This window comes from Eutrigla gurnardus (genome assembly GCF_963514095.1).
Source record: "Eutrigla gurnardus genome assembly, chromosome: 5".
NCBI lineage: Eukaryota > Metazoa > Chordata > Actinopteri > Perciformes > Triglidae > Eutrigla > Eutrigla gurnardus.
Genome location: NC_139919.1, coordinates 1,707,559 through 1,719,552, shown reverse-complemented (window position 1 = coordinate 1,719,552; position 11,994 = coordinate 1,707,559). Strand labels below are relative to the sequence as shown.

Here is an 11,994-nt window from a genome sequence, read left to right as displayed (position 1 = left end):
ATTTTGTAAATTACAAAAAAAAAAAAACATTCTAAAACATCAAAATAAAGGTTGATACTCTGCTTCTTGTAGATGATTTCCCTCCAAAGATTTTTGCTACTTCCTGAAGGTCATGTGACTAGAAGAACAGTCGGGGGGGCATGTTGGGGGGGGGGGGGGGGGGGGGCACTCCTCTCAGGGATACAGTTTATTTTAAAGACTTTAAGCATTAAACATGTATTATTTAGAAAAAAAATAACATTTGGTGAATAATATTAATAAGGCTATACAACAATTATGAAAAATGTGTAAACTTGATTTTTATTCCTTTTATTTGTAACTGCAGTCAGAACTCCGATAGGAGCTCTGCTCCTGGCCATGAGGAGGAGCAGAGCTTCACCTCCCTGCTCCGCCGATCCATGCTGAGACCCAACACTGATGCCATGCTACTGGAGGACCAGGCTGTGTTGCTGGGCTGCTGGAGGGAAGGGAGGCACGGGAGGGCCAGGACTGGGCAGACCAGACTGTCAGACCCTGCCTCAGTAAAATGAGTTTTTTTAAAAGGGACTCTGGTACTTGGAAACACTCAACACAAAGTGAAAGTTTCTTGTCGTAGCTTGAACTAACTGATGAACTCTTTTACAGCTAAAATAATTAAAAGTGTCCGTTGTAATTTGTAAAAGCTGCAGTCTTCAAGCTGGGCCTTCACAGTTTGTGTTGGGGCGTGTCCTCATTCTGCCCAGTGTTCTGGGAGCTCAGAAAGGTGTGGTCCTGATTCAAGTAGGTGGTGATGAACTCTGGGAAATCTCGCTTTAGGACCACTTCTAGGAAGATGTCTGCTGCTGTGTATAATCTCTGCTTTGCCCTGCAGAAAACAGACAGAGAGAAAGACCTGAACACCTGAGTCACAGTGCTGATATGAAAGAGACATACAAAAATAAAATAACTATAGAAACCCACTTCCAGCAGGATAAACTATGGCAAGGCGGAACTAGAAAAACATTTCTGGCAAGTCAAAGTTATGAAATGTAAACATTTTGTCTTGCTCTCGATCTGAGAATTCAGACTAACTGTGTCATGTTGCTGACTAATGTTGACCAGGTTCTTTCTGGGTTCCCCGGACTCCTCACACATGCCAAAGACATGCTGGATAACTAAGATAAGATGCGTGTAAAGTTAAACAGTTAATTATTAATATTTCCACTGCAAACTCTACTGTTTGTATCAAGAAAACACAAAGTTGAATGTTTTCAAAGTTGTTGTTAGAACTGTAATGTTATTAGAATTAGTAGAGGCTTCACATTCTGGTACAGACAGGCCTAATATATATATATAGTGTGTGTGTGTGTGTGTGTGTGTGTAGCGCCCCCTAGCTGTCCTTAAGCTATTTTTCCTGAGGTGATCTCTCTCTCTAATGCTAATTAATGCGCTAAATATATTACAGTATACACCAACAGTGTAAATCAGGTGACTATATAGCTAACTTAAATGAATAACCAAGTGCCAAGTGTTTGAAACTAGATACAAGGCTAAAGTTGTTCCTTAAATGAGTTTTACCTTGTAGTAAATTGCTATTTTTTTTACTCTCTTTAATTTACTCTATTACCCATGCAATAATCAATGATTAAAATAACCGATATTCAGTAATTAACTACTTTCAAAAACGAAATGTTTTACCTGTACAATAAGCATCAAATTGAATGTCGTATATAACCAGGAATCTTGTTTACCCACACAGAAATATGCTTACTGTAAATAAAGTTACTGTACCTCTTTAACTCTTAGCTTACACACTGATATAACGAAATACCCAGTAAGAGCCAAATATTCAATGGATTTCAGTTAGACGAGTTACTGAAAAATTATATTATATAAAATACACACATACACATGTACAGATGAAATAATTAAAGTTGCCTTCACAGTTCCCGTGCAATTGAAATGAAACATTGCAACACCAACACAGTTTCACCTAACCTAAACTAAGCCGGCATGTAGCTAAATAAATGTTCAAGGAAACTGTTATGATAACCCACCCACGTCGGATAAAGTCAGAGCACGTTGCAGGCCCGTAGTATCACTTGTGAGCGTGGAGACCGGAACCAAAATGTCCGCTTCGCGCCAATGCGCAACAAAGAACACTCACTGCTAGCTGGTCGTTGTCCTCATCTCCGCTGTAGCAGCGCCGTCCTGGCGATGCGGGTGAATGAAACCGTCGTCACAGCTTAGCAGAGATGTCCAGGCGATGGATGAGCTCGTAGATCAATGCCCCACGGGGTCGGCCGAGCAGGCTACCCGCTAGCTAAATCTCCCGACACTCTGGGCTAGCTCACGCCGAATTAGCCGTCCTCTCGCCGGTGAAACTCTAGCTGAGTCCTTCACCGCCGAAGCACCAACACTCCCAAAGTCACTCCTAGATACTCCTCTAAACACACTGGCCGGGTGTTCTAGCGCATCTAAAGTAACGTGCCTTAAAACTCGGCGTTCTACCGAACTTTTTAGCTGCAGTGTCCAGCACTTCGCTCTCGCGTCCTTTTCATGGAGGTGAACATTGACTTGAGTTCTTGAACTTCAGATCTCAAATGCTCAACGTCTTCCTGTCTACTTTCCATAGCAGGGTTTGCATGTACTCTCTGCATAGATGTGTTCAACTTTGCCCTTGAAGACTCATACTCTTCTTCACTTCGGATATCGCTCACCAGTTCCAAGAATGAGGGAGGGTTTTCCTTCCGTTCTCTGAGTTTGAGCTGGACAAGCATCATATCAGAGTGGACAGCTCCTCTGAGCAGCTGCTCCACTCGAGCACGGTCGACACGGCCTGTAGGGAGACCACCGCGGCGAACTACCTTGGTCAACGACAACTCTAAACGTCGCAGAAAGTCAAACAGCTTTTCCTTTGGCTGCTACTGTAGCAACCTAAAGGCGAAATTCAGGTCTTCACCAGTCTCGTGGAACACTCACTGTCCTCAACCATCAGACGCGCATGTTCTAACCAATGTTCAAGAGACTCTTCGCCAGCTGGGGTCGGCAAAGTACCCGAGAACACTCTCAGACGCCGGTAACTGCTGTTCTCGCCAGATGGTTTCTCCATCTTAGCTAACAAATCACCTACTGCACGAAATATGGATTCAGCCGAGCCATCCGCTGGCGGGTCATCCAACCAACTCTTCAACGGGCTAGGAGAAGTACCATCACCTGAACCCGTATTTCCAGGAACAACAATGATCCTCCACTTTACCGTCTTGCCAGCTGGCCACAGTTCTGGAGGGACTTTGGTGGGATCCACCACTTCCTTACACTCGCAGAGCACTTTTAGTAGGTTGAGTTTTAGACTGAGTGTCCGTCCTCTCACTCGCTCTAAGGCTTTGATGTTTGCCATGGCTTCTTCAATCTGGACATTGGCTTCATCTTCTGGAATCATCACCATTACAGCATGTGCTTCATCCAACTCTTCTCTTCCGCACCAGACTTTGAGCTCTTTGACTAATTCTACAGTGGTACTCTGCGACTCCATGTTCTTTTAGGATTTTAGCTTCTAAATAAACTATCTGACTTATTTACTTGGGGAAGCTAATAAAAATACAGGCTAATGCCTACAGTTAAACACTGATTTTTAGTTAATAATCAATTTATTGCATTAATTAAATTGATCCCGGACGAGCCCCCATTTATGTAGCGCCCCCTAGCTGTCCTTAAGCTATTTTTCTTGAGGTGCGCTCCCGAATTCCTTTATTTGCGAGAGATCTCTCTCTCTAATGCTAATTAATGCGCTAAATATATTTGCCTAATTATCACTGATCAGCATGTAACGCTATTCACAGTACACCAACAGTGTTAATCAGGTGACTATATAGCTAACTTAAATGAATAACCAAGTGTTTGAAACTAGATACAAGGCTAAAGTTGTTCCTTAAATTAGTTTTACCTTGTAGTTAAATTGCTATTTTTTTTACTCCCTTTAATTTACTCTATTACCCATGCAATAATCAATGACTAAAATAACCGATATTCAGTAATTAACTACTTTCAAAAACGAAATGTTTTACCTGTACAATAAGCATCAAATTGAATGTCGTATATAACCAGGAATCTTGTTTACCCACACAGAAATATGCTTACTGTAAATAAAGTTACTGTACCTCTTTAACTCTTAGCTTACACACTGATATAACGAAATACCCAGTAAGAGCCAAATATTCAATGGATTTCAGTAAGACGATTTACTGAAAAATTATATTATATAAAATACACACATACACATGTACAGATGAAATAATTAAAGTTGCCTTCACAGTTCCCGTGCAATTGAAATGAAACGGATCAATACAACATTGCAACACCAACACAGTTTCACCTAACCTAAACTAAGCCGGCATGTAGCTAAATAAATGTTCAAGGAAACTGTTATGATAACCCACCCACGTCGGATAAAGTCAGAGCACGTTGCAGGCCCGTAGTATCACTTGTGAGCGTGGAGATCGGAACCAAAATGTCCGCTTCGCACCAATGCGCAACAAAGAAATCTCACTGCTAGCTGGTCGTTGTCCTCATCTCCGCTGTAGCAGCGCCGTCCTGGCGATGCGGGTGAATGAAACCATCGTCACAGCTTAGCAGAGACGTCCAGGCGATGGATGAGCTCGTAGATCAATGCCCCACGGGGTCCGCCGAGCAGGCTACCCGCTAGCTAAATCTCCCGACACTCTGGGCTAGCTCACGCCGAATTAGCCGTCCTCTTGCCGGTGAAACTCTAGCTGAGTCCTTCACCGCCGAAGCACCAACACTCCCAAAGTCACTCCTAGATACTCCTCTAAACACGATGGCCGGGTGTTCTAGCGCATCTAAAGTAACGTGCCTTAAAACTCGGCGTTCTACCGAACTTTTTAGCCGCAGTGTCCAGCACTTCGCTCTCGCGTCCTTTTCTTCCTCCTCCCGTCTCCTTCTTCCGCTCGTCCCGTTCACGTCCAGCTTCCTCCAACAGGTCGAACTCTCACCCCGACTTCTGATTGGTTCTCACCCAATCAACACACATTACGTGAATTTAAACTAACACGTTTAAATGCATGCAAACATTATTTAAACACATTTCCAGACTTTAGAAAACACGTCTAACAGTAAATAAAACAAAATAAAAATACAAAACGGAAATAGTGAAATACCCAAAATTCCCATAGGGCTACATGTATCAGTGGAGCTAGTGATCTACAATGAACACTAACTGTAATTGGTGGTGTCCTGAAGGCTGCTTACCTGACAGAGTGGCAGAGAATCCTGAGCTCCGTCAACAGCTCCTTGGTGAGGTCAGTCACCAGCCGCCGGCTCACCATCCTGCCATCATCCTCCAGCTGTGTCTGATGACGGATCCACTGCCACACCTGACACAAACATGATACACAGTATAATGTCAGCTCAGTCAGGTCCCAGCTAACATGGCTGGTTACCAATAAACTGTCTAAGCTATCTATCTGTGTGGGTGACAAAGGCATGCTCCTTGAAGGATGAGATACTTTGGAAGGAAGTGGACTGGAAGGGAAACCTGATGCAACTCTTTCAAGTGAGACAATTTATTATATTCAATTATGCAGAATCCATGGTTCCATCAATAATCACAAGTTGTCCAGGTCCAGAAGCAGCCAAGTAGCTCCAGACCATTACACTAAAACAACTATGTTTGGTCCAAGTCCTGAAGCAGCAAAGCAGTCCCAGACCATCACACTAAAACCACCATGTTTGGTCCAGGTCCTGAAGCAGCAAAGCAGCCCCAGACCATTACACTGAAACCACCATGTTCAGTCCAGGTCCTGAAGCAGCAAAGTAGTCCCAGACCATCACACTAAAACCACCATGTTTGGTCCAGGTCCTGAAGCAGTCAAGACAATCACACTAAAACCACCATGTTTGGTCCAGGTCCTGAAGCAGCAAAGCAGCCCCAGACCATTACACTAAAACCACCATGTTTGGTCCAGGTCCTGAAGCAGCGAAGCAGTCCCAGCCCAACACACTAAAACCACCATGTTTGATCCAGGTCATGAAGCAGCAAAGTAGTCCCAGACCATCACACTAAAACCACCATGTTTGGTCCAGGTCCTGAAGCAGCAAAACAGTCCCAGACCATCACACTAAAACCACCATGTTTGGTCCAGGTCCTGAAGCAGCAAGGCAGTCCCAGACCATCACACTAAAACCACCATGTTTGGTCCAGGTCCTGAAGCAGTCAAGACCATCACACTGAAACCACCATGTTTGGTCCAGGTCCTGAAGCTGCAAAGCAGCCCCAGACCATTACACTAAAACCACCATGTTTGGTCCAGGTCCTGAAGCAGCAAAGTAGTCCCAGACCAGCACACTAAAACCCCCATGTTCTACTGTTGGCATGATGCTCTTGGCATGATTCTTGTGAAGCTGTCTATGCTAAGTGAGCAATCAGCTAGTTTCAGCCAGCTCAGCTGTAGTCAATAGACTTGATTGGAGGGAGGGGTCACAGTCAGTGCATGAGGTAAACTGAGCACTTAAAAGGCTGTCACTACAGCGTCAGGACATCAGAACGAAGACAGCTGAACGAAGACAGCTGAACAAAGACAGCTGAACAAAGACAGCTGAACAAAGACAAAGGGAGTCTATCTGTGGGAGTCAAGACAACTGAACAAAGACAAAGGGAGTCTATCTGTGGGAGTCCATCGAGGAAGTCCATTGAGGTAGGCATAACATCTCAACCACCACCCATCGCAGCCATGTGTCTTATCCCAGTCAGGACATCACACTGGAGAAGATTTTACCAGAGACCCTTCACTCGAGGCTGTAACCCATCCAATCTCTACTACCCACCATTCTCCACCGGTAAGGAACTTGAAGTACTAGGGGGGCTGTGGAACTGCCAGTCTGCAGTCAAGAATGTGGACACCATTTCAGCCTATGCCTCCCTGCATACTCTCCACTTCCTGGCCCTCACGGAGACCTGGATCACCACAGAAAACACTGCCACTCCAGCTGCCCTTTCAACTGCCTACTAGTTTTCACACTCCCCAAGACGAACAGGGCGAGGAGGAGGAACTGGGCTCCTCATCTCACCGTGATGGTCCTACCAGGTCCTTCCTCTGGACCACCTACCCCGATCTACACTTGAATTCCACGCCGTCTGTCACCCTTCCTTTCAAGCTCAACATCATAGCGATCTATCGCCCACCCGGTCCTCTCGGTGACTTTTTAGATGAGATGGATGCCCTCCTGAGCTGCTCCCCTGATGATGGCACACCACTCGTCGTCCTCGGAGACTTCAACATCCACCCGGGAAAGCTGCATTCATCTGAATTCATTGACTTCTTTTCCGCATTTGACCTTACACTCTCCCCCTCTCCACAAACTCACCGGGCCGGGAACCAACTTGACCTTGTCTTCACAAGATCCTGTGGCATCTCAGCACTCTCTGTTACCCCGCTCACCGTGTCTGACCACCACTTTGTGACTTTCTCCCTCCCTGTGAAGCCCACCACATCCCTCCCCTCTACGCCTCGAACGGTCACCAGCCGCCGCAACCTAAAATCCCTCACTCCCTCCGCTCTCTCCTCAACTGTTATCTCCTCGTTACCATCCTCAGAACAGTTCTCCTTAATGCCTACTGAGGAAGCCTCCTCCATCCTGATGTCCTCACTCTCCTTGAACCAACAGATCATTGTTGCAAGCGTCAGAGAGAAAATGGAAGAAATCGGGCCAGCACGAGGACCTTGCTCACTACCACCACCTCCTCTCTGACTTCACCTCAACTGTTTCAGCAGCTAAATCTGCCTTCTACCTGGCAAAGATCAACTCTTCCGCCTCCAACCCCAGGAAACTCTTCTCCATGTTCTCCTCCCTCCTCACCCCTCCTACCCCTCCCTCTCCTTCCTCCCTTACTGCTGATGACTTTGCAACTTACTTTACCAAGAAAGTAAATGACATCAGCTCCTCATTCACGCCTATTCCCTCCCAGAAAACATCTCCCCCAACTCTCAACTCTGATGGCCTTACCAGCTTTAGCCCCCTCACCTCTGAAGACGTTCACGCACTTGTTACATCCAACCGTGCCACCACCTGCTCCCTTGACCCGATTCCCTCCTCTCTTCTCCAGGACATCTCACACGACATCTTGCCATTCCTCACCACCCTGATCCACTCCTCCCTCACCTCAGGTGTCATTCCAGCGGCTTTTAAGACAGCTACAGTGAAGCCTCTCCTTAAAAAACCCACCCTAGACGCTACTGACATCCAAAGCCACAGACCTGTATCTCTTCTTTCATTCCTCTCTAAAACCTTGGAACGTGCCGCCTACAACCAACTGTCATCCTATCTCTCGCAGAACAACCTCCTTGACCCTAATCAATCAGGATTCAGGACTGCTCACTCCACTGAGACGGCCCTCCTCACGCCAGAGCCTCATTCCACTCCTCCGTTCTCATTCTCCTCGACCTATCTGCTTCATTCGACACAGTCAACCACCAAATCCTCCTCTCCACTCTGGCAGAACTTGGCATAACTGACTCTGCTCTCACCTGGTTTACATCATACCTGACAAATCGCACCTTTCAGGTCGCATGGAATGGCTCTATGTCCAAACCCTGTTCTCTGGACAAGGGTGTCCCTCAAGGCTCAGTATTAGGACCACTTCTGTTGTCACTATACACCAGATCACTAGGTTCTGTTATCACATCGCATGGATTCTCCTACCATTGCTACGCAGATGACACCCAGCTGTTCCTCTCTTTTCCCCCAACCTCTGACACTCACATTGCAACTCGCATCTCGGACTGTCTGGCTGACATCTCTGTCTGGACAACTGCACATCACCTGAAGCTTAACCTGAATAAAACCGAACTCCTCTTCATCCCAGGGAAAGACTGCCCTCGTATGGACCTGTCGGTCACTGTCGAGGGCATCACAGTATTGCCGTCGTCAACTGCGAGGAAACTGGGTGTAATCCTCGATGACCAACTATCCTGCACCCCCAACATCACTGCTGTGGCTTGATCCTGCAGATTTGCCCTCTACAATATCCGCAGGATTCGGACCTTCCTCACAAAGGATGCAACGCAACTCCTGGTCCAAGCACTGGTCATCTCCCGCCTTGACTACTGCAACTCTCTCCTGGCCGGACTCCCGGCCTCTGCGATTAAACCATTGCAGCGTATCCAGAACGCTGCAGCACGCCTTATCTTCAATCTACCCAAATTCTCCCATGTGACCCCCCTCCTCCGTGACCTCCACTGGCTCCCTGTTGCAGCACGCATCCAATTCAAGACGATGGCACTGCCTTCAGGGCCATCAATGGAACGGCACCCATCTACCTTCAAACACTGGTCAAACCTCATGTCCCGAAGCGAGCACTTCGCTCCTCTACTTCAGCTGGCTGGCTGGTACCACCATCGCTGAAATCAAACAAATGTCGCTCAGCAAAGTCCAGACTCTTCTCTGTTCTGGCGCCTCAGTGGTGGAATGAACTCCCGACTAATGTCAGGACAGCAGAGTCATTTGCCATCTTCCGAAAAAGCCTCAAGACTCACCTGTTCAGACTTCACCTCGACTCTACATAGCATGACCCACTAACACCCCCCCCCCCCCCCCCCCCCCAAAAAAAAAAAAAAAAACAACCCTTACCTATAGCACTCTGATCATAGCACTGTTGCTCTTAAGGTACTACTTTACTCAGATGAGGACCTAACACTTGTTCTATTTTTAGCTCTTACTTTATCGGCAATGATACGTTGTGGTTTCTTTGTTTCCTTCTTTTGACAAATGTACTTATTGTAAGTCGCTTTGGACAAAAGCGTCTCCTAAATGTAAATGTAATGCTCTTATTGTGGAAGGCTGTGTTAGATTTCCTACAGATGTAATGGGACCCATGTCTTCTGAAAGTTCTACTTGTGACTCACTCATCTGATCCCAAAGGTCTTTGGGGTCATTTGTCGGTTTGGTGATGCGTTCAATGTATTGCTGATGTATTGCTTCAAGATAGCATTTAACCTGCAGGTGGGGCTATAGCAACATGAAATTTACTTGGTAATATCTGAGTGGACCCCTCCTTGTGCAAAGCCTTAACATCTGCAGACAGACTTTTGTTATACAACATTTTTTTAATTTATTTTTTTGATAAATATTTATTTTAAAAAATCTACTGGATTATGGAAGCATACACTCTGTGTATTCTTGTTTATTTTTGTAGTAAATTGCCCACATGCTGAAGTTATATGGTGTAATCCTAAACCCACCTGTGATCTAGAAATTTCCGCAGTGGCTGAGTCTTCCACCTGGCCTCTGTAAAAGAAGTGTCCGATACCTAAGAAACAGCATGTCATTAACTGTCCACACAAAAGACTCACTTAATCCTGTCTGCTCCCAAAGATGACGACAACACCCACATGGGAATGTACCTGATAGCCAAGCATTAACAAAGAGGACGCCAACCGCAATGTTATACCTCAAACCAGGAAGGGTGACTCCTCCCTGGGGAACAAAAAAATACATCACAATATACTCACACAGACAGCACATCCTGTTACATGAAGTTATCAAGATTCATATATTCACAAACCTAAAAACCTAAAGGAGCAACATGTTGGACTTCCCAATTTACAAAAGGGAAAAGGTTTTGGAATAATTGTGTTCATGCCTGCAGTGGAGTTCTGGAGTTTTGTGGTGGAACAAGACTTGGTTTTTCATTTGCAGTCATGTGTACAACTAAATGAACTGGAAACATTTAAGTACAATGCTTGTTAGGTGCCCAAGATTTCATGGACTGAAATCACACAATGACGAAAACAGGGAGCGCCCAAATTAAAATGTACATATAACCAAGGATACACATTACTACGCCTCAATTCTGATTGACAGATTGCTGTAACAAGTCCTAAAGCATCCCCCGTTTAAAGGGACACTGTGTAACATTTTAAGTAATTTATTAGCTAAAATCAATATCTTGATTCATAAATATTTCCTCATAAGTGTAAAATTACTTCTGCCAATAATCTTATTTATCCTCGTAAGAAGTATTTGTATATGGACAGGTAAGTCCTCGGGAGGCTTCCATGTCGTTCCGCCATTTTGAAAGCTATAACCGCCGAGGAGGGACATGACGCCTCAACGTGATTTGGTTCAGAGCCAGCTTGAATGAAAGGAGATCACATCTTCCGGACGGGCAGGGTCCGGCTCTCCCCCGGGGCGAACAGCCACTTTTACTGACTTTCATCCGCCTGTGATGCATAAGTCCCGGGGACCGCTGCGCTTTTACGTCCTGCTGTCCCCCTGGAGCTCCTGGAGAGCGACTTCTACCAAGCTTTTTCATCCACCTGTAGTGGACGACCCGGACACGACCTCTGACCTTTTACAGTCAGTGTTGTAGAGCAATATAAGCACTTTAGTCACATACTTTGTGTTTGTTGTGTGTCTAGTTGCTAGCTGATTGCTATAGGCTATGACATCGTAATGGAAGGCTACCAAAAATAAACCAATAAAAACATGGCAACATAAATTACTAACTTGCTGGAGGAGTAATGACTTATATAGTACGTGCTCACATACGTTTGTTTGAAATATCAACCTCATCACCTGAAAGAATACTGATGAAGTGGTGTTGGACGACATGTTGTCATAGCTTCTTGGTACATAACAGCTACCGTAGTTGCAACAAAGCGATGCGCTAGAGAGCACTATTCGTTTGAATGCAAAATACAATTTCACCACCAGATGGGAGTAATTCCTACACACTGTCTCTTTAAAGTCTATTTGACTCTAAATAGAGCATCATCATGCTTGTAGACTTGAAACTAGAGATTGAGACCATGAACTCGTGTTTACAATGTTTACTGAGATAATACATTAAGAGAGAAATAGGACCATTTTCTCATAGACTTCTATACCAGGGGTGCCCAACTCCGGTCCTGGAGAGCCACTGTCCTACATGTTTTAGGTTTCTCCCTGCTCTAACACACCTGATACTAATGATGTGCTCGTTATCAAGCAGCTGAAGCTTGTCACAGGTTTGAAAATCAT

At 45.4% G+C, this 11,994-nt stretch overlaps 1 protein-coding gene across 2 annotated transcripts in view; it reads right to left on the bottom strand.

Moving 5' to 3' along the window:
• Nucleotides 1-259: 259 nt before the first annotated feature.
• Nucleotides 260-11,994, bottom strand: part of ugl (ureidoglycolate lyase) — a 35,621-nt gene continuing 23,886 nt past the window's right edge. For both annotated transcript variants that reach the window (XM_084009557.1, XM_084009558.1), the window contains exons 12-15: nt 10,377-10,449; nt 10,215-10,282; nt 5,227-5,351; nt 260-844 (exon numbers count right to left, since the gene is read on the bottom strand). In XM_084009557.1, coding sequence (XP_083865683.1) covers nt 685-844; nt 5,227-5,351; nt 10,215-10,282; nt 10,377-10,449 — 426 coding nt within the window. In that variant the 3' untranslated portion in view covers nt 260-684. The remainder of the gene's footprint in view (nt 845-5,226; nt 5,352-10,214; nt 10,283-10,376; nt 10,450-11,994) is intronic.